General features: G+C 39.1%; 2 protein-coding genes across 2 annotated transcripts; one reads left to right on the top strand and one right to left on the bottom strand.

Annotated features, from left to right (window-relative positions):
• LOC111147663 (NUS1 dehydrodolichyl diphosphate synthase subunit) lies at positions 1-27,674 on the bottom strand. Its single transcript, XM_022503868.1, has 5 exons — positions 27,107-27,674; positions 12,414-12,539; positions 11,332-11,481; positions 5,508-5,607; positions 1-1,419 (listed from the first exon to the last, which is right to left on the bottom strand). The coding sequence occupies exons 1-5, from the start codon at positions 27,519-27,521 to the stop codon at positions 1,329-1,331; spliced, it is 882 nt and encodes a 293-aa protein (XP_022359576.1). The 5' UTR covers positions 27,522-27,674; the 3' UTR covers positions 1-1,328.
• Positions 17,126-17,485, top strand: LOC111147664 (cytochrome c oxidase subunit 6C). The gene has a single exon (XM_022503869.1). The coding sequence runs from the start codon at positions 17,141-17,143 to the stop codon at positions 17,366-17,368; it is 228 nt and encodes a 75-aa protein (XP_022359577.1). The 5' UTR covers positions 17,126-17,140; the 3' UTR covers positions 17,369-17,485.

Below are 27,674 nucleotides of genomic sequence, written 5' to 3'. Positions count from 1 at the left end.
GAAGGCAGAGGCTTTAACCCACTGAGCCACCCAGGCACCCCTAAACATACAGTTTTAGACAACTATTGTACACTTAAGATTTTTCTGAAAACAGTCCATCAAATATAAAGACTGGTTTCTGTCCAAGATCAGCAGTGAGGGAAGAAATATTAAACACCTATCAAAAAATCACTTATTCATTTAAAAAATAACAGAACCAGTGCTATTCTCTGTCATGAAAGAGAACATGTAAAATTAATTTAAATTACTTTTGTGGACTTTGGTAATATTTTATTACCCACACAGACCTCAGTCTTACTTAAAGTTCTTTTAGGCAAAGTCACCATCAGGATTTAGAGTAAAATGAGTAAAAATCCTGGGTACTAACATGGCCCGAAATATGCTATTCCAAAGAGGAACAGGTTACTACTTTTGAAGAAAAGAGCTGCCTTGGTAACTTCCCTCAAATGCTTATTTTAAATAAAAATAGTTAATGGAAATATTTTTTAAACCAACTTTGGGCACACGCTGCCCACCAAATGAAAAAGGAAATTACTTTCTTCTCTATTTTAGGAAATTTTCCAACTTTACTTTTAAGATTATAACTTTTTCAATTTTTGACTTTCTAATACAGTATGTAAATTTTTTAAAATTTTGCTTTTCAATGTAGTGAGAGTTCTTTTTCAGATGATCTTCACAACCCAGAACAGACACCAGAGCAACCCTCAGAAGTCACACTGTTCAACTACAATGAGATGAAAATGGACGGATATCTGAAATAGGTATGCCCTCTGCTCCAACGCTGAGCAAGCGCTTTTAACATGTGACCAACACAGAACTCCACTCTTCTGGAGATTCCTCGAGCTCAAAACAGTTCCATTTAATAAGTCAATATATTATTCTTAAAAATTAAGTTTGGTCACTAGGAAAGACTGAACAAAAATTATTCCCCTCCCCTCAACACAACAACCAAATAGCTTTAGTCACCCCCTCTGCTCCCCACAAAAATGGGGAAGTAGTGGAGGCTGAAACCTTTAAATCTGACATTTCAGCTCCTAAAACACTGCGGCTATTTGCTCAAACTGCAGGTCTACGTCTTTCCTTCTCCAATACTTCCCCCATTTATAAATTTATTTCTACACAAACACACACGCGCACACACACACACACACACACTCATACTCACACATACTCTTACTCTCAAGTAAGACACTTTTTTGTGTTTGTTGATAAATTATGAGGATTATGAACTAGGTGTGTACAGGGTTTCATAGGTGATTTGTAAACATCAGAGTCACTTAGGTCCTTTTCTCCAAAAGCCTGAAATCAAATTACGCAGCCAGGGATCACTACTTTCCCAGACGCTGTTCACAGGCTGCATATTGACGAAGGGCAGAGAAAAAGTCCTCATAACTGATGTTCAGATGGGAAGGCAAAGAGCTGAAAAGAAAGCACAGGGGAAAAAAGCAATTAAATGGTATACTGTAATTTGGTCGGGGAACCAGAAGGATAATGACCCAAAGGAAGTTAAGGACAGAAGAAAGTACATTACAAGTGTAGGGTATGTCAAACCTTTTCTACTAAATGACTGCTAAACTCACTGTGAAACAGTCCAAGTAAAAAACTTTCTCTCCTTCTTTCCATAAGAAGAGCAACTTGTATTTTGAGATAGCGATTCAGAATGTATAGTAAAGCCTAAGTCTAAATTAATGTAAAACTGGAGATCTATATATAAAGAATCTCACTCAAATTCACTTTAAGAACTCCTTCCTGAGGCATCCAGGGTAGTGGCTCAGGTCATGCTCCTGGGGTCCTGGGATCAAGCCCCACACTGAGCTCAGCGGGGAGTCTGCTTCTCCCTCTGCCCCTCCCCCTGCTCATGCGCGCTCGCACGCTCTCTCTCTTTCTTTCTCTCAAATAAACAAATACATAAATAAAATCTTTAAAAAAAAAAAAGAAGAAGAAGAACTCCTTTCTGTTAGAGTATAGCCAGTACTACTTGAACAGTTTATGAAAGCCAGGATTAACACTGGCAGAACAGCACAGATCCTTCTATGACTGTATGTTAAAACCATGTGGTGAGCAACCAGTAAGTTTTTATCTCTACCATTTCTAATTGCTCAAGGAGGCAATTAGAGTGTGATGTGAAGACAAACACTTTAAAGGCAGACTGAAGGGGCGCCTGGGTGGCTCAGTGGGTTAAGCCGCTGCCTTCGGCTCAGGTCATGATCTCAGGGTCCTGGGATCGAGTCCCGCGTCGGGCTCTCTGCTCAGCAGGGAGCCTGCTTCCCTCTCTCTCTCTCTCTCTGCCTGCCTCTCTGTCTACTTGTGATCTCTCTCTGTCAAATAATAAAAAATAAAAAAATAAAAAAAATAAAAAATAAAGGCAGACTGAACATACAGCTAGAAGGTTCCCCTTTAAGTATTTTAAATCTTAATATAATTTTCAATAATTAACATAAACAATTCTCTAATTTATACAGCTTTATTGTGAGGCTTTGGAAATTCCAAACTGTACCAGAGCCAAACACCAGGTCAGAGTACAAAAGACATTCAGAGTTCCAATCACATGTACCACTGGGCAAACTACCATGAACGAACTGCTGGCCTGACTGTGTGGTGCTCAAAGCTATGCTTTCTTCATCCTTCCTTTTGCCTTCCCTGGCTTTACTGAAATACAATTGACTAACAATCTTGTCCCTTCCTTTAACTGCCCAAAATTCTGAGAGAAGTCTCCTTTCCCTCCATTTCCTTATCTCTTAATAATCTCTGCCCTCAAACTTTTATCTTATTCACTTTACTGCAGTAATAAGCTCACAAGGTTTCCTCAAAGGACAAAGTCAGCGACCCTCCTCTTGCTGAAGCATCCTTCAGACATCCTCCTCAAACAACCCACTATCCTAAGTCTTTCTCTTTTATCCTATCAATGGCTTCCTCTCCTATCACTCCTCAAAAATCTCTCAGCGCCACTACCCCTCAGTGCCTCCAAAGTGGTCTTGCCATTCTCCTCCATCTCCTTCTCCATATTATAATTAAGACATTAAGACATCACAGTGCTTCCAGTCGGATGGGCAGCAGACCTCAATATAATGTGACACAGAACTAGGACAGAAATATGTACAAAAATCCATGAGAAAGTTTGTTACGTGTTAGGTATCTGATATCCGTTATCAGACTTAAATCCTCAACTTCTTATTAAAATACCCATTTGACAAATACAGAGAAGCTTACACAACTATCCAAAGTCATGTTACTGAATTGCATTGCCAAGATTCGAAAGGAGATCCATCTGTTCTACAACACAAGCTTCCCTCCAAACCATGCTCAACTTCAAAAGAAATCACTGCTAGCTTTCTTGGAGCCCAACCCAAAGGTACCTGAAATCAAACTCAGAAAACCCAAACTCAGAAAAAGAAATAAGAGAAATAGACACCCATCACAAGGAAACCCAGAGTTTGGAGATGTAGGTTCTAATTTCACTTTATTACAAGCAATAATAAGAGCAATGTCTCTTCCCCCTTCTCCTCACTTATAAAATAAGGAGGTAGGATCATATGGTCTATAGCTCTTTCTGCCTGGCATGCTATGCGTTTTTTTCTGCCCTCTGATTCCACAAACCATTTCCCTGTCCTGCCCCTGAACTTGAAGCATTTCTTAAAAGACCAAAAGATCCCTCGGTACTGTGCTCTTCTATATACACTTGAGAAAGTTCCTTTATTCTCACTGGTTCAACTACTACTACTTCCTAGGTACTGTCAGTCTTCAAATATCCTTTTATTGCCTTGAATTCTCATCCATGGACCAATTCTACATCTTCACCTGCTCTCCTAAGTGTTTCCACTAAATAGTCTATGGCCTCAAAATCAACTTATCCTTGAATTCAACATTTTCTCTTCAAAAATCAATGTTCCCTTGACTTTCTAGTCTGCCCAGTGGGGAGTCTGCTTCTCCCTCTCCCTGTGCTGCTCCGTCTGCTGTGCACTGGCATTCTCTGTCAAATAAATAAATAAAATCTTTAAAACAAAATAAATAAAATCAGGGGTGAGCAAATACAGCCCAAGAGCCTGCCACCTGTTTTTGTGAATACTGTTTTATGTTTTACTTCAAGAGTCACACATATTTGTTTATGTACTATCCATGGCTGCTTAGCTACACTACCAATGTTGAGCAGCTGCAACAGAGAGGAGTAGCTCAAGACTGTATGGCCCACATACTTACCTGAAATATTTACCACCTAGTCCTTTATACAAAGTTTGGCCAACTCTCTTCTAAACAAGGAATTTCATTCTCATCACTGTATGATCTCCTAAATCATAGTTATGGACTTCCACTCGTCTCTCTACCTCATCCTTTCCCAAATTGAATCTACTCTAGTACACACTGCCAAACAAATCTTTTAAAATCAGACACTTCATGCTATCCACAGGCTCAGTGGCTTCCTACTTCCTGTCAAAACTGTTATACAGGGGCACCTGGGTGGCTCAGTGGGTTAAAGCCTCTGCCTTCGGCTCAGGTCATGGTCCCAGTGTCCTGGGATCGAGCCCCACATCTGGCTCTCTGCTCTGCAGGGAGCCTGCTTCCACCTCTCTCTTTATCTGTCTGCCTCTCTGCCTACTTGTGATCTGTCTGTCAAATAAATAAATAAAATCTTTAAAAAAAAAAACACAAAAAACTGTTATACATATTCTTTATGCTGGTATTTAAAGCCTTCCTAGCATCGATACCCCCAAATTATGTGTTTACACCTTACAGAGGTGACCCCTGACCAACATGGGTTTAAACTGCACAAGTCCACTTACACAAAGGTATTTTTTGATAAATGCAGTATCGTACTATTAATTTATTTTCTCTTCCCTATAATTTAAAAAACATTTTCTTTTCTCTAGCTAACTTTATTGTAAGAATACAGTAATTGTATTAATTGGTGTTATTCAGTTGGGCTTCCAGTCAAAAGTAGGCTATTAATAGTTAAGTTTTTAGGGGGTCGAGTTACATGCAGATTTTTGACTGCATACGGGGGCCCCCATAACACTCACATTGTTCAAGGATCAATTATTCTACCATCTAATGCTATAGTGCTAAGTCTCCATTCTGGTACAACCAGTTCCCTATTTCTTGAAAACAAGATGTTCATTGCTCACCTCCCAGGTTTTCTTCCTTTTCCTACCATCATCCCCTACACTTCTCACCTTTTTTTCTAATTATAGAAATGCTATCCATTTTACATACATACCCCAGAGCAAGTTACATCTTTTTTTTTTTGTAAAACCAACAACTCTGGCCCACAGAGGTATCTCTCCCTCCTGGTCGCCTATGACAATGTGTATCAGTACCAAATACTTACACAAGCATACTCTCTTGTGTCAGTCCTCTACATATGTCTTTATCTTACCACTGATACTGTGAGATACCTGAGGGAAAGGAGCAATACTGTCTGTCTCTGGGAATTATCACCATACCTAGTACAGTGCTAGGCTCGAGAAACACTTGCTGGATTGAACCAAAGTCAGCACATTTTAATTACTTACATAATCTCAGTCAATCTGATGTGCCAGGGAAGAAAGCCTAACGTGCTGTCCACAGGACCAAACTTCAATACTAAATCAGGATCAGGAAAACCAGTTGAACCTTAAAAAGAAATAAACAGGAATTTAACATGCATTGCTTACAAATAAAATGACCGAAGGCAAAATCTGTTAATCAAATTGGCTTTTTATGCTCTGAGGGTGTTTCCTTTAGAGGGTTTATCCAACCCCCACCACACTGCCCAACATATACTTTAATATCTATGCTATTTCCATATGTCAAAGTTTTCTCTAAAGACCATTTAACTGAACTGATTACTTGTTAAGAAGGGGTAACCCCACTCCCATTCTAAACCCTACAGGTAGCCCCCAAATCCCATTCATCTTTCAACATAAGAGTTCTCTTGGCATTCTGGGAAGCACACTGCTTTGGGGGCACAAATGCTTACAGAATCATGTAAGTTCATAGACTCATATAACTTCAGATATGAAAAGGAACTATAAAAGTAACTACTATACTTCCTTCCCCAATACCCATTTTATAGCTAAGGACCCACAAAGATCAGCTACCAGATATCCAGTATAAATGTTTTCTCCAGAGCCCCTGCCCTGGGAGGGAAAACACTATACACCGGCCTCAACAAAGGCATGGCCGCTTGGTCTCACAACCCGGTTTCCATACAAGACCTAGTTTGAGAAAAAGAGGGGATAAGGATAGTGCAACTACTTAAAAAATTAATTACTGGTAGAACAGAAAAGATGCTATAACCCAAGAGACCCAGGCTCTAACAGTTTCTAATAACTTCAGTTTTGCCACTAACTTTTGGTCACATAACCTCCCCAGGGCTTAGTTGTTTCATTTGATAAGTAAGGAGACTAGATGAGACAGGTTCATCCAGCAGTAATAAAGAATTATTTCCGTAATGAAGTTTCTTTAAAGTCCATATTAGTAAAGTAAGTGGACTAAGAAGAATATATATTCCTCGGCCTGGTAAAAAGCAAATTCTCTTTAGTTAAAAAAAAAAAAAATTAAATAAAAAATGGCAAGAAGGAACTTCTCACGAATGGTAGTGTGAAGGTGATGAATCCTCTCCCATAAAAAACATAGAAAACTGGACAAAGCCAAACATTTAAGGGGACTGGGTACTGGCCAGAAGCAGACAATTATTCTTTTAATAACAAGAAAACAAAACAAAACAAAACACCAGCCAGAGCGTCAGGTAAGAGCAGTGGTAAGGGTCCTTGTCTCCTGCCTGGGAATGGTCCTAACTCCCCATGCCTCTACCCTCAGTCAAATGGAGAGCACCACATTTTTACCAGGATGGGGCTCAGAGTAAAACTAACAGATTTGGTGCTTGTAGACAAAAGGTATACACTCAGTTTGGAACTGGAGATTGGGGGGGAGGGGCAGATGATGATGAAAATCTAGGGTTTTGCCAACTGTAAGTGGAAAACTCAGAAGTGAACAAATGAGGAAAAGCCACAGCCTGTTGGCCTGATGTTGTAGCCCCAGTGAGGGCAAGCAGTATAATGGTCAGAAATTTACCAGGAAGATCCCAGAAACAAGGGCTCAAATAAGCTCTCCACACACCCACAGCTGACCAGGAAACTGCATACATGCAAAGGAGGAAAGAGGGCATCAAGAAAGCCCAGTGAAAACAAACAGCCAAGAAGACTTGAGAACTGTGGCAACTCTGAATGCACTCTCACATCACACAGAAATCAGGGAAGCCTTACAAACTGTTTGAGTACAACCAGTGTGTATATCATAATCTGACACATAAAACTAGACAGACACAGGCAGTCAGACTATAAAATAAAATAAAAAATAGAAAATTTGAGCAGAGATAGCAGTTGGCATCTTTATACATAGACAACATCATCTTGTGTTTAAAAAATCTTAAGACTCTGCAAAATGAACTACCAGAACTATTAAATGAATTTCAGTAAGGTGGCAAGATACAAAATCAATATTTAAAAAGCAACTATATTTCCACTTATTACCAATAAACAATCCAAAAACAAATCGAGAAAACAATCCCATTAATAATAGCAACCAGAAGAATAAAATACTTGGGAATAAATTTAACAAAATAAGCACAAACCCAAATCCCGAAATTACAAAACATTGTTAAAAGAAAAATTAGGACCCAAATAAGTGGAGAGATATGCCATGTTCATGGATTGGAGCGCTCAATATTGTTAAGATGGCAATTCTCCCCTAACTGAGCTAGATTCAACTCAATCCCTATCAAAACAGGGTGTCTCTGTGAAATTGACAAACATATTCTAAAATTTACATAAAAATGAAAGGGCCCTGAGTGTAGCCAAAGTTGTTTAACTTTGAAAAAGAAAATCAAAGTTGGAAGACTTACCCTACATGATTTCAAAGTTTACCACAGTAGATGCTACAGTAATCAAGACAGTGTGGCATTTGAAGGACAGACAATACAGAACAATGGAACAGAATAAGAAGTACAGAAATAAATTCAAGGATTTATGGTAAACTGAGTTTCAACAGAGGAGTCACAGTAATTCAAGGAGAAAAAATGGTGGTAAAATGGTGGTAAAAGAACAACTGATTTTGTTTACCCCAATACCATTCACAAAAATTAGGTTGAAATGGATTACAGATTTAAACAGCCAAAGTGATAAAAATCTAGAAAACAAGAACTGGGTTAGGCAAAGATTTCTCTTTAAAAAAAATTTTTTTTATTATTATTAACATATAATGTATTATTTGTTTCAGGGGTACAGGTCTGTGGTTCATCGGTCTTACACAATACATGGTGCTCACCACAACACATACCCTCCCCAATGTCCATCCCCATCCTTCCCACCCTCCTCCACTCCAGCAACCCTCAGTTTGCTTCCTAAGATTAAGAGTTAGGCAAAGATTTCTTAAATATGACACCAAATGTGTGATCCACAGAAGGAAAAAAAATGATAAACTGGATTTCTTAAAGAGTAAATACTTTAAAAGAAACAGTTAAGAAAAAAAATGGATTGTGAGAAAGTATTCATTCATAAATCATACCTTACTACTGAAAAAAGATGTGTACCCAAAATATACAGACTTCTGAAAACTCAGTAACAAGACAAACTACCCATTAAAGACAGGCAGAATGTTTTGAATAGATTCTTCACCAAGAAGATACAGATGACAAATAAGCACATGAAAAAAGCTCAATGTCAGTAGTCATTAGGAAAATGTGAACTAAAACCATAATAAGATACTACACACCCACTAGAACAGCGAAAATTAAACACACACACACACACACACACACACACAATACTAAGCCTTGGCAAGGCTGTGAAGAATCTAGACTCCTCTACATTGCTGGTGGAATATAAACATCAGTATAGCCTCTTTGGAAAACAGTTTGGCAGTTTCTTAAACATTCACTCACCATGCAATCCAGCAATTCCACTATTAGCTATGTACCAAGGAAAGGACAACATGTCTGCACAGAGACTGTATGTGAATGGTCACAGCAGCAGCGTGCAAACAAACCTAATGCACATCAACTGATGAATGAATCAACAAAATATACATCCATACAACTGAATACTGTTCAACAAAAAGTAATGAACTATTAATACATGCAACATGGATGAACCTTAATAATATGCCGAGGAAACAAAGCAAGACATTAAAGACTATGTATGATTCCATTTATATATAACTTATAGAAAAGACAAAAGTATAGTCAAAAAGCAGATACGCAGTTGCTTTGCGTGGGAGTAGGAACGGTGATTAACTGCAGTCACAAGAGAACTTTTGGGGGTGACTGTATTTAGAGGGTTTGCTTCTGTCCGATCAGTAAGTTAACGTATGGATTGTGTACATTTTCACTTGTTGTGGGTTTACTACCCTGAAGATAGCACCCGGGCTCAACACTTCAGCACTTCTCCATAGGCTACCGTTGGTCCCTGCATCACTTTCAGGATATCCTCATAAATTACTCTCTGGCTGAGGCCTTACAGAATCCAGGAAACAGTCAACTCTCCAGTAACCTACACTGAGCCCCAGCAACAGTCTACTTTAAGTCTGTTCATTCAGCCTGAATACTGAATACAACAGGCAATGAGAAAAGAACAGGAGAGTCGGGGAAGAGGTGAGCAGTCAGTGTAAGTTGGGACTTAGTGATGCGCTGGGATGAACATGTGTCAAAGTAGAAGAAACAAGAATGCGGAGTCAAACAAATGACTGAGTTAGACAGAAAACGCATGATTAATGAGTAAGGTTAAGTGGAAACTCTATGTGAATGAAAAAAAAAATGTATGTCTGAAATTGTATGGCTATAGAAGCTATCAATGGACATGAACTTGTTAGAAGCGCTGCCTTTATTCAAAAGGATCAAGGATAATGCCAGTAAGCAGAAGAACCATAAAGTTAATGCAAAAAGTTCCTAGGGGGCTCCACAGAGAATTAGCAAATTAAAGGCTTTTTTATAAATAGTTACAGGAAAAAAAAAGTATAATGTTATACTTGGTACAACATGACAAATATAGTAAGTATATTTGGTATCACGTAATAGAAAGTCCTAAAAATGGAGCGATGATTAATGATAAGATTATATTCTTTGGAATGCCTCCTAAAGAGCTGTTAAATTCGAACTTACCAGATAGGTCAAACTAAAAAGACACAGTGAGAAGAGTATGATATTATAATATAATAAAGAATATATAGTTGGTCTCTGTCAAGGTTCCTGGCACAGAGCTCCTAAAATCCTTGCAATTTCCTGAATGATAGGAGAGGAGTATTTTTGTTATTTATAATAAGCACCCTTCCACCATACCTGAGTTTATGTTAATTATGACTCTTGGTGAGCCTCTAGACCTCTAGATAACTTTAGGAAGGGAGCTAGTTGCCAAAGAAACCAATCATGTGATTAGAAGGCTGAAAATTTCCACTTTCCCTTCCAACCTCCAGGTATGGAGGGGAAGAGAGGCAGGAGACAGAGTTCAAATCCTAAGAGGCATTGATTTAATTAATCATGCTAACATAAATGAACCACCATTAAAAACCCCTAAAAGACAGGGTTCTTAAAGCTTCCAGGTTGGTGAACACAGTGAGGTGCTGAGAGGGTGATTCACCCAGAGAAGGCACAGAAAATGACTGCACCCTCCCCTGCCAAGACCCTGTCCTAGACTCTTAACACTGGGCTGCTCCTGAGTTGTAGCCTTTATAATCAACTGGTAAACAGAAGTGAAGGTCCCACCTAAGTTCTGTGAGCCACTCTAACAAACTAGCAAACCTTAGGCGACAATGACGGGAACCCCCCCATTTACAAGCAGTTGATCAGGTAGCCAGTCCAGGTGGCTGAGAACTGTAACTGGCCTCTGAAGTGGGGACAGTCTTGTGTGACTGAGCCTTTAAACCCAGAGAATCAAACACGGACTCCAGGTGGTTAGCATCAGAAGTGAACTGAATTGCTAGACACTCCTGTGGTGTCTGGAGAACTGGAGAACTCACTGTCGGTGCTGGAAAACATCCCAGAAGGCTGGTGACAATGTATTCAAGAATATTCATCATTGCCTCCCAAAATCCTCTCATATCCTCTCCTTACCAGTTAGTCCTCATGCAAGTGAGTTGACTACAAATTCCGTATCTCAAAACCATTTTCACGTGTGGGTCTTTAAAATTTCAGAAACATCACTAGTGTAAAAACAACAAAATCAGGCGTTATCATGCAAGTGGAACCTAGATGTTCTCCTTCATACTGTACCCTTGTGGGACAAAACTAAACACACACACACACACACACACACACACACACACACACACACACATGTATGTATGTATGTATGTATGACTTACTAAGTAAACGGTCAAACATGTCTACATCCAAATCTGTGGATCTCTTTTGCTGCTGGGCTACTAATTGGCAAAAGTCCTGAGCAGCTCTCACAATATCTGCTTTTCCATCTTCTGGGGAGAGCACCTTCACTGCCGATCGGCAATTTAAAACTGGAGGAAAAACCAAAGTTATTAAATAAAACATCCTGTTCCAGACATATTTCAAAATCTGTTTCAAGAAACATTAAGTTCAGACTAAAATAAAAGTACAGTTGTTCTAGTAAACAAGAATCATTTAAGTCCTTCAAATTCAATATCAAAACATATCTATTTACTCTCCTCTAAAAGGACTCACACATCACATTTGTGTATATGTATTTATATATCGCCTTCCTTTCTCTGAGTGCTCAGAGACCTTATATCTCTGAATGAATCCTCTAGAAAACAGGAATTATAGGCTAGTTTACAATCTTCACTCATCTAAAATGTCATCTACAATCACAGTACAGTTAGCAATAATGTAAGAGAAGATCAAAATGAAGACTGTAGGGAAAAAAATGTGTTTCAATGGTCCACTTTATCAGACTCTGATTCTACTGGACCTATTTTATAATTGATAGGATTCTATCTTATCTATTGATATGTAATTCTTTCTACTGATATGCAAAATTCTTTTTTGTCCAGTAAAGTCCAGCAATGCCAAATTCTTATCTATTGACATGCAAATTCTATCTTGTCCAGTAGAGGATCAATTATCTTCTCTGTAACCCAAAAGACAAACCAGTTTTGCCTCCATTTACATATTCATTTCAGTATTTCTGACCTGTGTGTCCATTCTCTGGACTCTCTTTTGAACTGGTTACAAAATCTGCCTGGTTCCTGGTTTGTCTATGAATTAAATGAAATCTTTAACATGTATTTATTTTTTAGTATCTATGAAAATCATAATTTTATCCTTTTCTGAAAATTATCTTTGAACAAGATGAAGAAAGAAAAGTCTAAATCTGATGATTAAAGATGGTGACAATAAAGTGACAGAATTTACCTTGAAACATAAAACATATCTGCGTAAATTAAATACTCAATTTTATACTCATGCTTACCTTGATCATCTTTGTCATTACTATTTGCAAACTCTGGTGAGTATTTTGAACAATCTAAGCCCAGAAGTTCCTGCTGTTGTTTTAAAATTTCATCCATCAATCTGGAATTATTTCTTTTGAAAATACCTTAAAAAGAAAAAAAGCAAGTAAATCCCAAATAGGTTAATTTATCAACAATTAATGGACGTTTGTTACGAAAACAACACTTCTCCCAGAATTGGACAAATCCCAAATGAAACAGTGACTGACTGAACCTAACTAGAATCTAAAAGAAAAACACAACAAAACTTTGTTAATGTAAGAGTCTAGAGTCAGGCTAATGTTAAAAAAAAAAAAAAAGACAGGGTGATTACTTAGAGTCAGTATGAATATGATAAAATTAGACTGAGAAAAGCATTTTACTTTTTTAAAAAATATTTTATTTATTTATTTATTTGACACAGAGAGAGAGAGAGAGAGAGATCGATCACAAGTAGGCAGAGAAGCAGGCAGAGAGAGAAGATGAAGCCAACTCCCAGCTGAGCAGAGAGCCGGATGCAGGACCTTGAAATCATGACCTGAGCCAAAGGCATAGGCTTAACCCACTGAGCCACCCAGGCACCCCTGAGAAAGACATTTTAAGAGATCATTTACTTGAAACCTTTACTTACAGATTAAGAAATTGAGACACAAAGTCCTTTAGAGATTTGTCCTAGAATTTAAAAACTACAGCAGTGATCTGGAGAGAGCCCTTGTCTTCCTGACTCCCAGTCCAGTGAACTTTCCTTGCAGATCCACTATGTACACTCAGTACTATTACCGTAATTTAAAAGATTTTTATTTATTTATTTGAGAGAGAGAGCATGAGCGCACTCAGGGGAAGGGACAGAGGGAGAAGAAAGAGAGAGAGTCTCAAGCAGGCTCTGGGCGGAGCATGGAGCTCCAGTGGGCTTGATCCCACACCCGAGACCACAAACTGAGCTGAAACCAAGAGTCAGAGGCCCAACCAACTGCGCCACCCAGGAGCCCCTTGATTAGTTGTTTTTTTTTTTTTTAATAAAGATTTATTTATCTAACAGAGAGAGAGAAATCCAAGTAGCACAGTGGCAGGCAAGGGGAGAGGGAGAAGCAGGATCCCTGCTGAGCAGAGAGCCTAATACAGGGCTTGATTCCAGGACCCTGAGATCATGACCTGAGCCAAAGGCAGATGCCTAATCAACTAAGCCACCCAGGCGCCCCTTTATTTGTTTTTTTAATGATAAGACGAACTAGTATGAATTATGTAAAAAGCAGAGAGAATACACAAAGTAACAGAACCAGAATTTAGTAAATTCAAACAAAGCATGGAAAATGTACTACATAAAACTGTGTTTGGGGCACTGGGTGGCTCAGTGGGTTAAAGCCTCTGCCTTCAGCTCAGGTCATGATCTTAGGGTCCTGGGATCAAGTCCCCCATCGGGCTCTCTGCTCAGCAGGCAGTCTGCTTCCTCCTCTCTCTGCCTGCCTCTCTGCCTACTTGTGATCTCTCTCCATCAAATAAATAAATAAAATCTTTAAAAACAAAAACAAAACTGTGTTTGATCCTTCAACCATGCACAGAAAAGTTAAAACTTTTAATTACTATTAGGTCATTGAAAAGGATGAAGAACTATGTGACGTATGTTTAATATAAAACTAATAAAGAGAGCTCTAAAAACAAGTGACAAATTTTTAGCTGTTTTCAGAGGGGCATTTCTCCAATGGCCAGTGGTTTTTTTACTTTATATCTAAAGTGTTCCTACTCTGTACTCTCAGTCAGATTTGACTTGAAAGCACTTCAAAGATTAACTGGGAGAGAGAACACTGTAAATATATATAAAATTACACAGAATCTGCTGTATACACATGTCAACTTGGTGGTGTTATGTGTTACAGCAATTCAAAGATAAAAAAGCAGTCTCCTTTATTTAGTAAAGAAAGGGTTTGTAAAATAAGCAAGACTTGAGCTAAGCTGACTTGAGAAACTTAAAAAAATGAGAATACTGTTTTTCAGGGAAAAACAAAACAAAACAAAACCTGAATTCAAAAGACAGACAAATGCTGCTGATGCAAAGGATTTGAGAAAAGGAGACATACCTAATTTTCACTTCATGGGGTCTACTGAACAGGTAACCAACAATTCCAAAGCAATATGGTAATGGTGGAAATTTAGAACTTCAGGAAAATTAACCTGACAACAATAAAGAGAAAGGCAGGCAGGAGAGTACTGTTAATAGCCCACTCATAACTTGATGAAGCAATGGAAGGAGTTCATTATAAAAGAAGAACTGACAGAATGAAGAGCGTGACTTAATTAGAGGTGAACACAGAAAATTCCATGACTTTAATCCTAGCGAACAGAAAATAGTTACTTTTTTTAAAAGTGGGAAAATTCTAGCAGAAAAGTGGTTTGAAGGAGAATAAGCTTAGTTTTAGAGAGCTGATGACAGAATATTTAGGCAGGGGATACCAAAGAAGTGATTAAGACACATGAGGAAATGACATTCAAAAGAGGTCCTGTAAGTACCATGTGGGTAGATCTAGATCTTGACTGTTTTGCTCAAAGGGGGCCAACACAGTGCCTAATACAGAGAAGACAACAAATAAACATCTGCTGAAAGAAGACAACAGGTCAGAGACTGGCCAGGGGACTTCAAAAAACCTCTTTAGGGTAAATGACATTTCAACTGGCCCATGAAGAATTAGGAGAATTCTTTATGAAGAATTAGGAGAATTCTTTAGGGGTAAACACAAGAAGTGAGAAATAAGATTTCCAAAGGTAAGGAAATATACATAGGGGAGAGCAGGGGCTAAGGTTGTGGCTCCTTTATGAAAGCCCACAATCATAAGATCAAAAGCCAAGAAATATAAATTATGCAAACATTGTGTAGTAGTACCCATACCCAGAGTGAAATTAAACAAAAAAATATAGTCCCAAATACAACCAAAATTTTTAAAGGCAGGTGATTAATATCAGAAGCTATTTGAAAAACAATGTTTAGTATAATAATACTTATGCAACAACAGAGATGTGTAGGATATGAACATCTTTGAGTAAATCACAAAATTCACATGTATGACACAAAGGCACATACTTCAAAACAACTATACAATACAGATTTAGTAATGTTATAAGATTTCCAATTATTTATGCAAATAAAAGATAATTTAGACCACACTTTGGTCTATATCATAGGTATAAATTATGGAAGACATATGAATTTTAAAAACAATGCAAAATCTCCACAACACTCCTGCCAGGGCATATGGAACTTATTAAAATGTTAAATCTATTTCTCACATGAGCCAAGATTATTCATTTCAACAGTAACCTACCAGCAGGAACCCTTGCTTTTGTCTATTTACACCACACTGGTCCCTTCCTTTGATACTCTGAAGATCTATGCTTTAGTTCTCACCAATTCACTCATCTTTGCCTTAGCTTCCAGATGAGAGTGGTAACACGCTACAGGAACTCCTGCTCTCTCCAAATCAATGGGTGATACTCTTTATTACCAAAATATCACCACCTCTTCTCAATCTATACCTTTCCTTCTCAATCTTTCTAAAGTGTTACCATTAATGACTACCCTGCTTCCTTTTCAAAATTCTATCCTTACCCCAGCTTGTCTGAATGCCCTTTCTTAGCTCTACTCCCAACCTGTTTCTTGAATGGCACCTTCTCCCTTTTCACTGCATCCGTTCCCTCTTCCCACCTGTAACTGGAGATTACTCCTAGAATTCCTATCTCCACTTTCTCTTTCTATCCATGTGCTTCTTATTCTCTAAGTCTAGACACCCACAGGACTTTACAACCACTCAGGACCAGGACAAGGGTAAGATGAGTGAGGCAAGACTTAAGGGGGCACCAAAAAACTCAGTTATTAAGATAAATAATGACTTAATGCAATATCTTTAACAACTTAATGCAAAAACATCCACGATGAACAAAACATTAAAATTTTAAGTAAAAACAGGATTAGCATCTGGTTAACAATTCCAGTTCTTCCAAATATCTAATTCTACCTAGAAGTTCTGTAAACATCTGAAAATGAACAAACCTAAAACCTGGCAGCTTATCTTTTAAAGCTAGTTCTCAAATACTTATATCAAGCTTGTTTGTTTCTTTGTTTTAATGGAACAGCACCATAAATGTAAAACTTATATGCACTTAGGGACACGGCCTGAAGGGAACAGGCAATATAAGAATAGTGAATGTATAAGGATGATGGGACAATGGGTGATTTGAAATTCTAACTGTTGTTAAGCTATTTATATAATTAAAAGAAAAAAAAAGCCATAGCCCTTTTTGTTGTTCTATTTCTAATAAAGGCATCACTACCTACCCAGTTACCCAGGCATCTTCTCTACTCTCTAGTATTTTCACTACCACCTCCAATGCCCTACTAATATGCTAAACCCGTTATCTCTCCTACAGCAGTATTTCCTATATCCATTTCCATTTGTTCCTTGTCCCCAATTATTTCAAGCAATTCTCTTCTTTATAATATTACAATCACCTTCCAATGGGTTTTCCTGCCCCTTCTAACATGTATTACTAGGTTGGCAACCAGATTAATTGTTGGGTTCATCTTCAACCCTGACATATTCCAATTTTATTATCTCCGAAGGCCCCCCAAGTGCTTAATATATTAAGAACATACTGCTCCATTTCATTATCTGTTAGGAAGGACGTTAGGTTGAGGTTGGTGTAGAGAAGAATAACTACCATGACTTCCAGTGCTTTGACGAAACCTCAGATGCGAGGCCTTCTGGCCAAGCGTCTGCGATTTCATGTTGTTGGAGCCTTCGTTGTATCCCTGGGGGTTGCAGCTTTCTATAAGTTTGCTGTGGCCGAACCAAGAAAGAAGGCATATGCAGATTTCTACAGAAATTACGATTCCATGAAAGATTTTGAGGAGATGAGGAGGGCTGGTATCTTTCAGAGTGCAAAGTGATTTTGGAATGTAAAGAATTTCTTTGGGTTGAGTTCAATTGAAGTTTGTCACTGACCTGTGTTCCTGAGCTATGAAGCACGAATACTGGGTTATGGAATAGTTTGTCTTGATAAATAAACTAACAAAAAAAAAAAAAAAAAAAGAACATACTGCTCAGATCAGCATTAAGTTGTGCCTAGGGACGCCTGGGTGCCTCAGATAGTTAAGCATCTGCCTTCAGCTCAGGTCATGATCCTGATGTCCTGGGATCAAGTCCTGCCGGTCGGGTTCCTTGCCCACCTGCTGCTCACCCTGGTACTGTGCTCGCCCTCTCTCTCTGACAAATAAATAAAATCTTAAAAAAAAAAAAAAAAAAAGATTGCAGCCTATGTTACCACACATGGTAGGTAGAAATAATGTTTATGAAACAAATGACTATTTCTCTGTAGTATGCTACTCCCAGCAAATTAGAATTGCCTTATGTCCCCCACCCAAACATATGATGTAAGTCCAACATCCATCCTTTGTGACCTTCCCAGCCCCACGCCTACCAAAACTCTACATAAGCCAGCTAAAATATCACTTACCCTCAAGAAGCCCTTTCCAATTCCCCAGCCAGATATGCCCCATTCCTCCTTGGACTCAATCTCACCAAATACACACTTTGTTCAAACTCCATAATAGAAAATATTCTACTTTTTATTCTAATTATAGCTTAATCCCCCTACTGAATTGCAGTCTTACTTATGAACTTGTGTCTTATTCATCTCTTTTCCCCTAAGGCACCTTCCACATAGCAGGAGTTCAATGTTTATTTAATAAACTTTATTATCAGTGCACAAAGTGCCACCAACAACAAAACCTAACTGGACAGGTCTCTGAATGGAATTTTTAAGAAGTTTCCAGGAACCTCTCACAATAAAAGCAAGCACTTCCTTAATGCACACAGGCAGAAATTCTGTTAAAAGGGAAGAATACAGAGGCACAGTTACAAAGTATCTTTTATAAGGATGCTCATAAAGTTATTTTAAACACAACCTTTGTCTTGGCTGATTTGGATGGAGAAATTAAATATACAGGTATTGCTTCTGAGAAGTGCTAAATACAAAGCACAGTATCAGCAAAATGATTTCTGATACCTCATAGCTTGCCCCCTCCAGAAATCCTGATTGTATACCACACCCATCTCACTTTCCTATAAGCAATACTATCAACTTAAAATTTACTTCAGGATTCAATGTGTACCCACACATATTTCACATGATACACAAGAAATGCAACAAGATGTAAGACTGCCTTTGACTAAGACAGGCAATTCCTCTGGTAATATCATAGTATGATATTACGCAAGTATTTATAATTATGGAATTCTTTTTCTCATATCATAATTCATCTTTTTTGCCTTCACAGGCTCTCAACGGAAGCCAAAATGTTGTGAAATAAGTCAAGCAGAGAAAGTCACTTATCGTATGGTTTCACTTATTTGTGGAACATAAGATATAGCATGGAGGACATTGGGAGAAGGAAGGGAAAAATGAAGGGGGGGAATTGGGAGGGGGAGAGGAACCATGAGAGACCATGGACTCTGATAAACAAACTGAGGGTTTTAGAGGAGAAGGGGATGGGAGGATGGGTTGGTCCAGTGATGGCTATTAAGAGGGTATGTATTGCATGGAGCACTGGGTGTTACACGCAAACAATGAATCATGCAACACTACATCAAAAACTACTGATGTACTGTATGGTGACTAACAACATAATTAAAAAGAGAAAGAAAAGAAAAGAAAAGAAAGCAAAAATGTTATAAAAGAAACTACCACAAAAGTCATTTTATGTAAAAGGAAGTTGGGACCATAATCACTCAGAAATAACTTACCTAAGGGATTACCTAAGGGAAAAACAACTGCAAATACATTTTTGAGAAAAATCACACTTTACAGAATCACACAGTAATAAAATGAAATAATTGTTTTATCCCATCTTTTTATAGATAAGGAAATAGACCTAAAAAGGTTAAGCAATTGTCCTTGTTAGTTAAGAGTCTTTAAAACGTTGGCCTGAAATCCAGGTCTCTTGGATTCTACTTACTCAGTTCAGTAACTATTTCTAACACTGATAAACACACAATGTTAAACCCACTTTACTAATATACCCATTACATTCTGAATTCCCCTCCCACAAAAGCTGAACTCTATTAAATATATACAATTAGCCTTTTCACAAATAAGTCACATCTTTTGAAAAAAAACTAGGACTAGAGCTCCTTTTTAAAAGGTTTTTAAGAAGGTTTCCCAGGGCTAACAGTTATTTAAATTCTTTAAGAATGATTTAGGAATCTAAAATAAGTTTTTATAATAATAATTTAAAGAATTTTGTATTGTGTTTTGTTGCTCTACAAGTATATCTCATGTATTCTCAACTTCCTAAGTGTAAACTACCTGTAAATAGAAAAGATATATGGAAGAACTATTTTTAAAAACACACAGATTCACATGTACACACACCCATGAACATTTATAATTTCAATAAGAAATAAAATATTATGCTAAGAAAACTGGACCTCAGAAAGGCTACACTGTTTTTGGTATTTCTTGATAAACATTAGCTGTGCACTTTGGGGGCCAAATGTAAACTTTTTAGTCTTAAGAAATATCTATTTTAAATTCTAGTATTCAAATCTACTTACAATGCTCAAAGTATAGACAACAAGGTAAGGTAATGTCCCCTAACCATCCACCCTGAACTGAATGCCCCCAACCTTACCATCATAACACTTCCAGTTTTTACTATTTCTTAGTCTTTGTTCCCATGCATGTGTAATCCTGGTTTATAGGATCATACAATTTTTTTTTCACTTGTGTAACATGTATTCTTCCTCGGTGTTAATCTCGTGATTATTTTAACAATTGCATTATTTAACAAAAAAGTCTTTACTGATTTTATTCAGCTCTCAAAATACAAAAATCAATACTTTCAAAACTGAGATCGTTACCATTATAGCTACTGCATATTCTCTCAGCATTTAGGTTTTCATCATATTCAAGAAAAGAAAAATGCCAGTATAACTGGTGAACACAGAAATTAAGTGGAACTAAAAACATTATATGAGGTCAGACAGAGATGTAGGCAAAAGGGTCATACAGAAGGGTCTGTGGGCCTTAGTAATGAGCTGAGAAAACATTCCAAGTACAGCAGGAAACTGCTGGAAGGTTTTATTCAGGTTTCGAATGATGTTAACAAAAAAGATCACCTTGCTGGTGAGTGAAGAATGGATTATAGAGGGGCCTGAATATAAATGAAGATCTATCAGGTGGCTACAGCAATAATCCAGGTGAAAAATAATAACTCAAACTGGGTGGCTGCAATGGACAACCAAAAGTAGTGTCTGATTTGAAACATATTCTAGAAGTAAGGCCAAGGAGGCCTGCTGATGAATTACAGGTGGAATATAATGTAAGAGAGTCACAGAAGACATCTAAGTTTTTAGTTGAGCAATTAGTTGGAAGGTGCTAGTATTTTTTAAGATAAGAAAAACTGAGAGACACAGGTCTGGGGTAGGGGGGAAATTCGAGAGTACTGTTTTGGAAATGTTATGTATCTGAGATGTCGAATAAAAGTGAACCTGTTAGGCAGTGAGTTGGATATAGGAGCTGGAATTATGGGAGAGATCAAGACTGGAGATACAAATCTGGGTATGAGCATTTAAAGGCTATCTAAAGTGATAAGAATGAAGAAATCATCTGGTATAGGGGTCAACAAACTACTGCTATTGGGAACACAGCCTCAACCACTCACTTATGACTGAGTTTTGGGCTCACTTGCAGAACTGAGTAGTTGTAACAGAGACCTCTAACCCACTAAGCCTAAAATATTTACTAGCTGACCCTTTAAGAAAAAGCTGGTTGACCCTTGACCTAGAAGATGGCATGAATGAGAGAATGACAAGGCATATATACATATAAGCAGCACGAAACTCTAGGACACCCCAACATTTAGAAGTGGAACAAATGAAGAGAAGCCGGAAGGCTCAGAAGGAACAGAGCAAGACAGGAAGAAATCCAAGCATATATGATAGCATCAAAGCCAAGACAGAAATATTTCAAAGAGAGTGGAATTAAGTATTCTCTACGTGCTCTAACTACCTATTAGAGTACGTACTATATTCAGGACCCTTACTGTAGTTTTCCTGAAATCTCTACTATATTAATTAAAATGACATTTCAGAATTATAGATTTCAATATTTAGTCTATGCTTTCACTCAAGCATGCATACATTAACTGGGTAATACAACCATGACATACGTACTTTTTTTCAAATTAAGGTAACCAAGTAAGAAGGAGTTTTGTTTGTTTTTTTTTTTTAAAGATTTTATTTATTTATTTTACAGAAAGAGATCACAAGTGGGCAGAGAGGCAGGCAGAGAGAGAGGAGGAAACAAGCTCCCCACAGAACAGAGCCCGATGTGGGGCTCAATCCCAGATCCCTGGGATCATGACCTGAGCTGAAGGCAGAGGCTTTAACCCACTGAGCCACCCAGGTGCCCCTAAGAAGAAGTTTAATTAGACAAGTATTCACTCAGCAAATCTTATCTGTATTCCTTAAACACTGCTTCTTTTTTATAAAATTTATGTGAAATGAATAATCAATTCCATAAAATGAGACTTTTAAAGCACCTATTTAATGTATCTTCTTTTAAATCTGAAATTAGAATTTTTACCATGGTTATCCCCTCCCTTCTATAGAAACAGATTTCAAGAAACATCTACAGCAGGTATTTACAAGGCAGGGTCCTGGGATCAAGTCCCACATGGGGCTCCCTGCTTGGCTCCCTCTGCTTGTGCTCTGTCAAATAAATAAATAAAATCTTAAAAAAAAAAAAAAAAAAAAGACGAGGGAAGGGAAGAGAGAAAAATGGGATAAACACTAAAATAATCTCTCCTAATTATAAAGTATAACCAGCTATGGAATTAATAAGTGTCCATCCTTCAAAGTGGCCTTTTATCCTTTTATACAAGACACGTAAGTGACCTAGTGGTTGCCCTCATTTAATTTCTCTAACAACCCAATTACCCTATCAGAAGCAATCTTCAGAGAAAAAAACATATACTTATGAAGCAATTATTTAAAATTTTAAAAAACTACCATTAAAATTTTACATGACTAAAGTAGTCATAACAAAATAGATCTTATATGCCATTAAACAATTTTACTTTAAGGAAGAGCCCCAGGATACTTCATTGGAATGAGCACACTGTAGCAAGGGAAGAGACCTGTGACTGCGGCACAGCAAATGTGACAAGTGCTGTGCTTCCCAGCCCAGCTCTTCAGCAGGAGAGACGTGCGCAATTAACAAACCGCACGGGATTTCTCAGCCTCTGGGTGCACATCTTAAAAATGAGAAGAATGTCTTCACATACTCTGTTTACCTGACAAAGAAATAATTCAACACAGACCAGAAGTCCCATAAAATTAAATTTGGTTGAAAGTAAAGAAAGTATGTCCTATAACTCATAGGATTAACCTCTGTATTAGTGGTATGAAGAAAATTCTATTTGCCTTCAAATACGTTACAAATTATTTCTATTACCTGTAGATAAGTACCACTTTAATAAAGGCTTTAAGATGACCCAACATAATTAGGAATAATACTAGAAGTGACTATATTATAGTCATATTCTCTTACCAGTGGAGGTCAGTATGGCAAAACAGTTAAGTACAAAACCTCTACAAGAAAATCTAGTTCAAATTCTAGAGCTGCTCCTTACTAGATATGGGTGCTTGGCTTTCTAAGTGTCAGTTTCTTGATGTGTAAAACTGCTAAGGATTTAATGTACTTCTTTGCATAGTATCTGGTACATAGTAAGACTTCAACAGAGACTAATTATTCCTATTAAGTAAAGGTTTATTTTTTTTTTAATTTTATTATTTATTTGACAGAGATCACAAGTAGGCAGAGAGGCAGGCAGTGAGAGGAGGGGAAGCAGGCTTCCCACTGAGCAGAGAGCCCGATGCAGGGCTCGATCCCAGGACCCTGAGACCATGACCTGAGCCAAAGGCAGAGGCTTTAACCCACTGAGCCACCCAGGCGCCCCAAGGTTTATTTTCATAAACTGGACCCATTACACGGGTACAGTACTGTGGCTAAACAGAAAGGTACTCAAGAGAATGAGGTCATTTCAAAAGTTAACAAAAGCAGAGTAAGGCTTTTCAAAGTCAGCAAAATTGGGGGTTTAATAACCAAGACCTTAACTAAAAGTAACAGAGCGGACATTATAAGGATTAATGGAAGCCTTTCGCTGGGTACCTAACTTTGTGGCAAAAGAGAGGACATTCCAGGATGCTAGGGTACATGTGAAATTCTGTACAGGACAAAAAGTACACAAAGGTGAAGACTGGGAACAGATGTTCCCATACATGAGTTTCCCCATGAAGGAAGACAAGCACCCTAGTTTGTACTGCTCATTGTAACAAGATATAATCACAATACAACTGGACTTTCAACACTTCTTCCAACTCTGTATTTCAATACAAGGAGAACAAGAAGTACTTAGTTAAACCATACCACCCAACAGCATCTGTGTCACTGTGCCAAATACAACTCGGACAAACTATGTTCATTTCCCTCCATTATTTTAGGGGTCCTGGGTATTCATGCTGGGAAACAAATTACATGTACAACACCAAACTACACACTGTAGGAGAAGCAAAAATTAAAAGGATAGATAAATCTGTGGAGCTTACAATCTAGTAAGATGATTCAGGCCCACATACATGACTACTACTTTAGAAAAGAAATACCTTTAGAGATGTACAAAGATCTCAGGATATCCAAGGATAAAGCAAGATAAAAGAATGGAAGAGTCAAGACAGGCTACGTAAGAGATCATAGTGAGTAAGGATGGACTTACAACGATCAATGAGAGCCTCTGACTAGTAGACAGCCAGTAGACAGTGAGAGGGAACATCAAGTAACCTAAACATGGATGCAGCAAAAGGTATGTAAGATAGTGAGAAGTAGGTTGGGGAGGCTGGGAGTACACTGGGCAGGCATTTTTAAAGCCAATGTGAGAAATCTGTACCCAAAAACAATTTCAGAAGATACCTAGTCCAGATTTACAACTTTACAACTATGGAAGTTAACACCAGAAAGAGCAACACAAAAACAAAACAAAACAAAAAAGAATTGTTCTCCTGTTGCTGAATCTTCACATAGAAGACAATTCTGGAACACTCCAATTTATGCTAATAGTAAGCCCCTACCCAGATTGCCTCCCTCATGAAAAGGAACATGAAGAATGAATAATCTGAAGTAAGGTAAGTAGAAGAGTATCCCTCAATTTGTGCTAGCCTCAAACTTCAGTGCACAGAGGCGGTGTATAGACAGTCTGATAAAAACAAAGATGCTCAGGTCCCACTCCCCTAATTCAGTCTGATCTATAACTGTTCAATCTCTATTTTTTAAGATTTTATTTATTTATTTGACAGAAACAGCACAAGTATAGGGGGAAGGGCAGGCAGAGGGAGTGAAAGAAGCAGACTGCCCCACCGAACAGGGAGCTTGATGTGGGGCTCCATTCCAGCATGACCTGAGCTGAAGGCAGCCACTTAACCAACTGAGTCGCCCAGGGGCCCCTGAATCTCTGTTTCTTATAAGCATCCCCAATGACTCATTCTCAGATGGTCCCTCGGCCACGTTTTGAAAAATACTGCCCTACAGCAAGGTCTCCGCATGGCACCAATAGAGCTGGGCAGTAAGAACAGGTCCCATCACTGAAGATAACAATACATACCCGGGTAACGTGGAGTTAAGCATACTTCAAGTGAGACCCAGGCAAGCATAGCACCCAAAAGCCCCTAAGCTCCAGTTTTTTTGCCACCCCAATTATGGTCATCTCTTCAGTTATAATCATGGAGACAAGTTAGGCAAATCTCTTTACTCAGGTCCTGTTCCTTGAGCTCCCTGCTCAACGGGGAGTCTGCCTTTCCCTCTCCCTCTGCTCCTCCCCCTGCCAATGCTCTCTGGCTCATTCTTTCTCTCAAACAAATAAAATCTAAAAACCAAACCGAACGTCCTTTCTGGTTTTTTTGTCAATACCTGGTTAGCTTGACTTCTTCCTTTTCATTAACAATCATCTTTCTTTTAGCAAATGTAACACAAGATATTTCTGAACCACATCAGCAATTCGTTAACAGGAACTGCTGGAACAAGGAAGTGTGGCAACATTACAATCTTTGTAGGTACAATCATCAAGTTAAACTGTTAGCTATACATCTGCCTTTCCTTCTGGAATATAAAGGTACTTGCTTGAAAAGAATCAACTGTACATATGGGATTCACTTATAAGTCAATTCACCACATTGTTTAATGGCTTCAATTTCCATTTCTGCTTCACTTCTTTCCCCAGGCAGTATTTGTGTTGCACTGGTTTAAGCAATGATAGTGTCCCTTCCTAACAGTCTTGTGATTTCTTTTGGTCTGCTGACTTCTTTGGGAAGTTCCATAAAATGTCAGTCCCCATTAAACTTTATCCTATAGGTTAAATCATTTGATGATGACAGGCTGAGTCACCCTATTCCTTGCTGACTGCAAGGAAGATGCCAGGTTAAAGATTAATACCCTCTAAAAGTTACGTCTGACCTCACCCTATCTTTCTGACAAAACCCCACAATTGACACCCACCTATCTGAGAAAGATTCTAAGGAAAAAAAATCAAACTGTAGCTTCCATGGCGCATACAAGTAATTTACATTACTGAACAGAGAATAAAATATTCGTTTCCTTCCTTCATACCAGTACATCTAAATCATTGTTACGACACCTGTGTCTCTAAAAAATATTCCACTGCTTTCAAGATCTAACTGAACTCAAGCCTGACAATCATCAACCTTATCTCCAACTCATAATGTCCCACTGAAAGCCCATTTCCTCTGCCTGAACATTTCAAGTTCCTCCATTTGAAATTTCTCTCCCCCAATCTCATAGTGTTTACTTACTCTCAACACTTCTTGTTATTAACCCTGTCACTTACGTATTTGTCTACTCCCCATAAGCCTGACAGTCCACGGAGTCAAATGCAAAATCACAAGGAATGTGCTCAGCACAGTGCTGAAGGTTTGTCGCTACCCAGTAAGTGTTAAATTCTCGTACTTAACAAAATCCCCCACGGTGAAATTCATTCCCTTCATCAGAACTTAAGGAAGGGAACTATTCTCTCAAGGACTGCACACTACCCCAGAACTCTGAAGACTAAGTGATGAGTTTCATTTTTGCCCATCCAGTCTCACAGACTTCTCTCAGGCCCAGTTCAACTGCTACCTGGCCCCAACCCCTCAGCTTACGTCTCTCACCCTTCACAGTCTGACAGTGACTTAAGAGCGGTTCCTGAAGAAACACTGCGGTGCAACAAAAGGGCGAGTACGTGGAGAAGCACAGATGCTGGCGATCCTCAAGTCTCTCTTTTGTGAAACAAGGGTATACAAATACCATCTACCTTACCGGGGCATTGTAAAGAACAAGAAACGTTTTTAGATGCATGGAAAACGACTGAATCGAATAGAGGGACTTAGGAGGTGTTACTAAATCCTCTCTCCCTTCCTCGAAAGCGCTGGCACCGTAATATGCACTTTAGGGCCTCAGCACTTGGCAACTGGAAGAGCCTGGAACGCCGCGGTGAGCGGCACGCCCCGGATACATCTGCCGGATGTGCGGTCCCGGCGGTAGAAGATGCCCCGGTCCCCCTAACCGCGCCGGACCTCACCTTGGTGGTCGTAGACGCTAATGTAGGAGATGCCCACAGCCATACACCACACCACGAGACTCGCGATGTCCGAGAAGCTGGGCTCCTGCTCCTCTTCGGTGACCACCAAGCCCATATGCACTGGCAGCTTCTCCAGGGAACGGCAGTCCGCGCGCCAGCGCAGCCGGAGGTGCGAGGCGGTCAGGCCCGGCCTCCCGCGCGGGTGCGGGTGGTGACGGCGGTTCCTGCCGGCAGCCGGGGGCTTGCGGAGCGTGAAGCCGAGCGGCGCTAGGACCGCGGCGGAGGCGGCGCGACAGCAGCGCCGCCAGATCCAGTTCCAGGTGCCGAACCGAACGCGGAGCCAGGAGGTGAGCGTGCGGTGCAGACAGAGCAGAGCGTGCAGCACCCGCCACACCAACTCGTACAGCCCCGTCATACTCTCGTGGCGCCCTCACCTCCCTCCCTCCTACACCCGCGGCGCGACGGCTTTTATCCAGCCCTGCGGCCGGCGCGGGCCATCGCTCCACGTTCCCCCGCCCCCCACGCCCGAACCCCTTTCTGCTGCCAACACCTCACCTCGCCCCCGGCG

The sequence above is a fragment of the Enhydra lutris genome, unplaced genomic scaffold (assembly GCF_002288905.1).
Source record: "Enhydra lutris kenyoni isolate GAN:26980312 unplaced genomic scaffold, ASM228890v2 scaffoldscaffold17, whole genome shotgun sequence".
Lineage (NCBI taxonomy): Eukaryota > Metazoa > Chordata > Mammalia > Carnivora > Mustelidae > Enhydra > Enhydra lutris.
Note: the sequence above shows the minus strand (reverse complement) of the source record. Positions and strands in the feature narration are given on the sequence as shown.

Coding starts and splice junctions, on each gene's coding strand:
- LOC111147663 (XM_022503868.1), bottom strand. CDS start 27,521: ATGACGGGGCTGTACGAGTTGGTGTGGCGGGTGCTGCACGCTCTGCTC. Junction 5,608..11,331: donor CATGTTTGACCGTTTACTTA/GTAAGTCATACA, acceptor TTTCTTTTTAAG/GTTCAACTGGTTTTCCTGAT. Junction 1,420..5,507: donor ATCAGATTGACTGAGATTAT/GTAAGTAATTAA, acceptor CTTTCTTTTCAG/CTCTTTGCCTTCCCATCTGA.
- LOC111147664 (XM_022503869.1), top strand. CDS start 17,141: ATGACTTCCAGTGCTTTGACGAAACCTCAGATGCGAGGCCTTCTGGCC.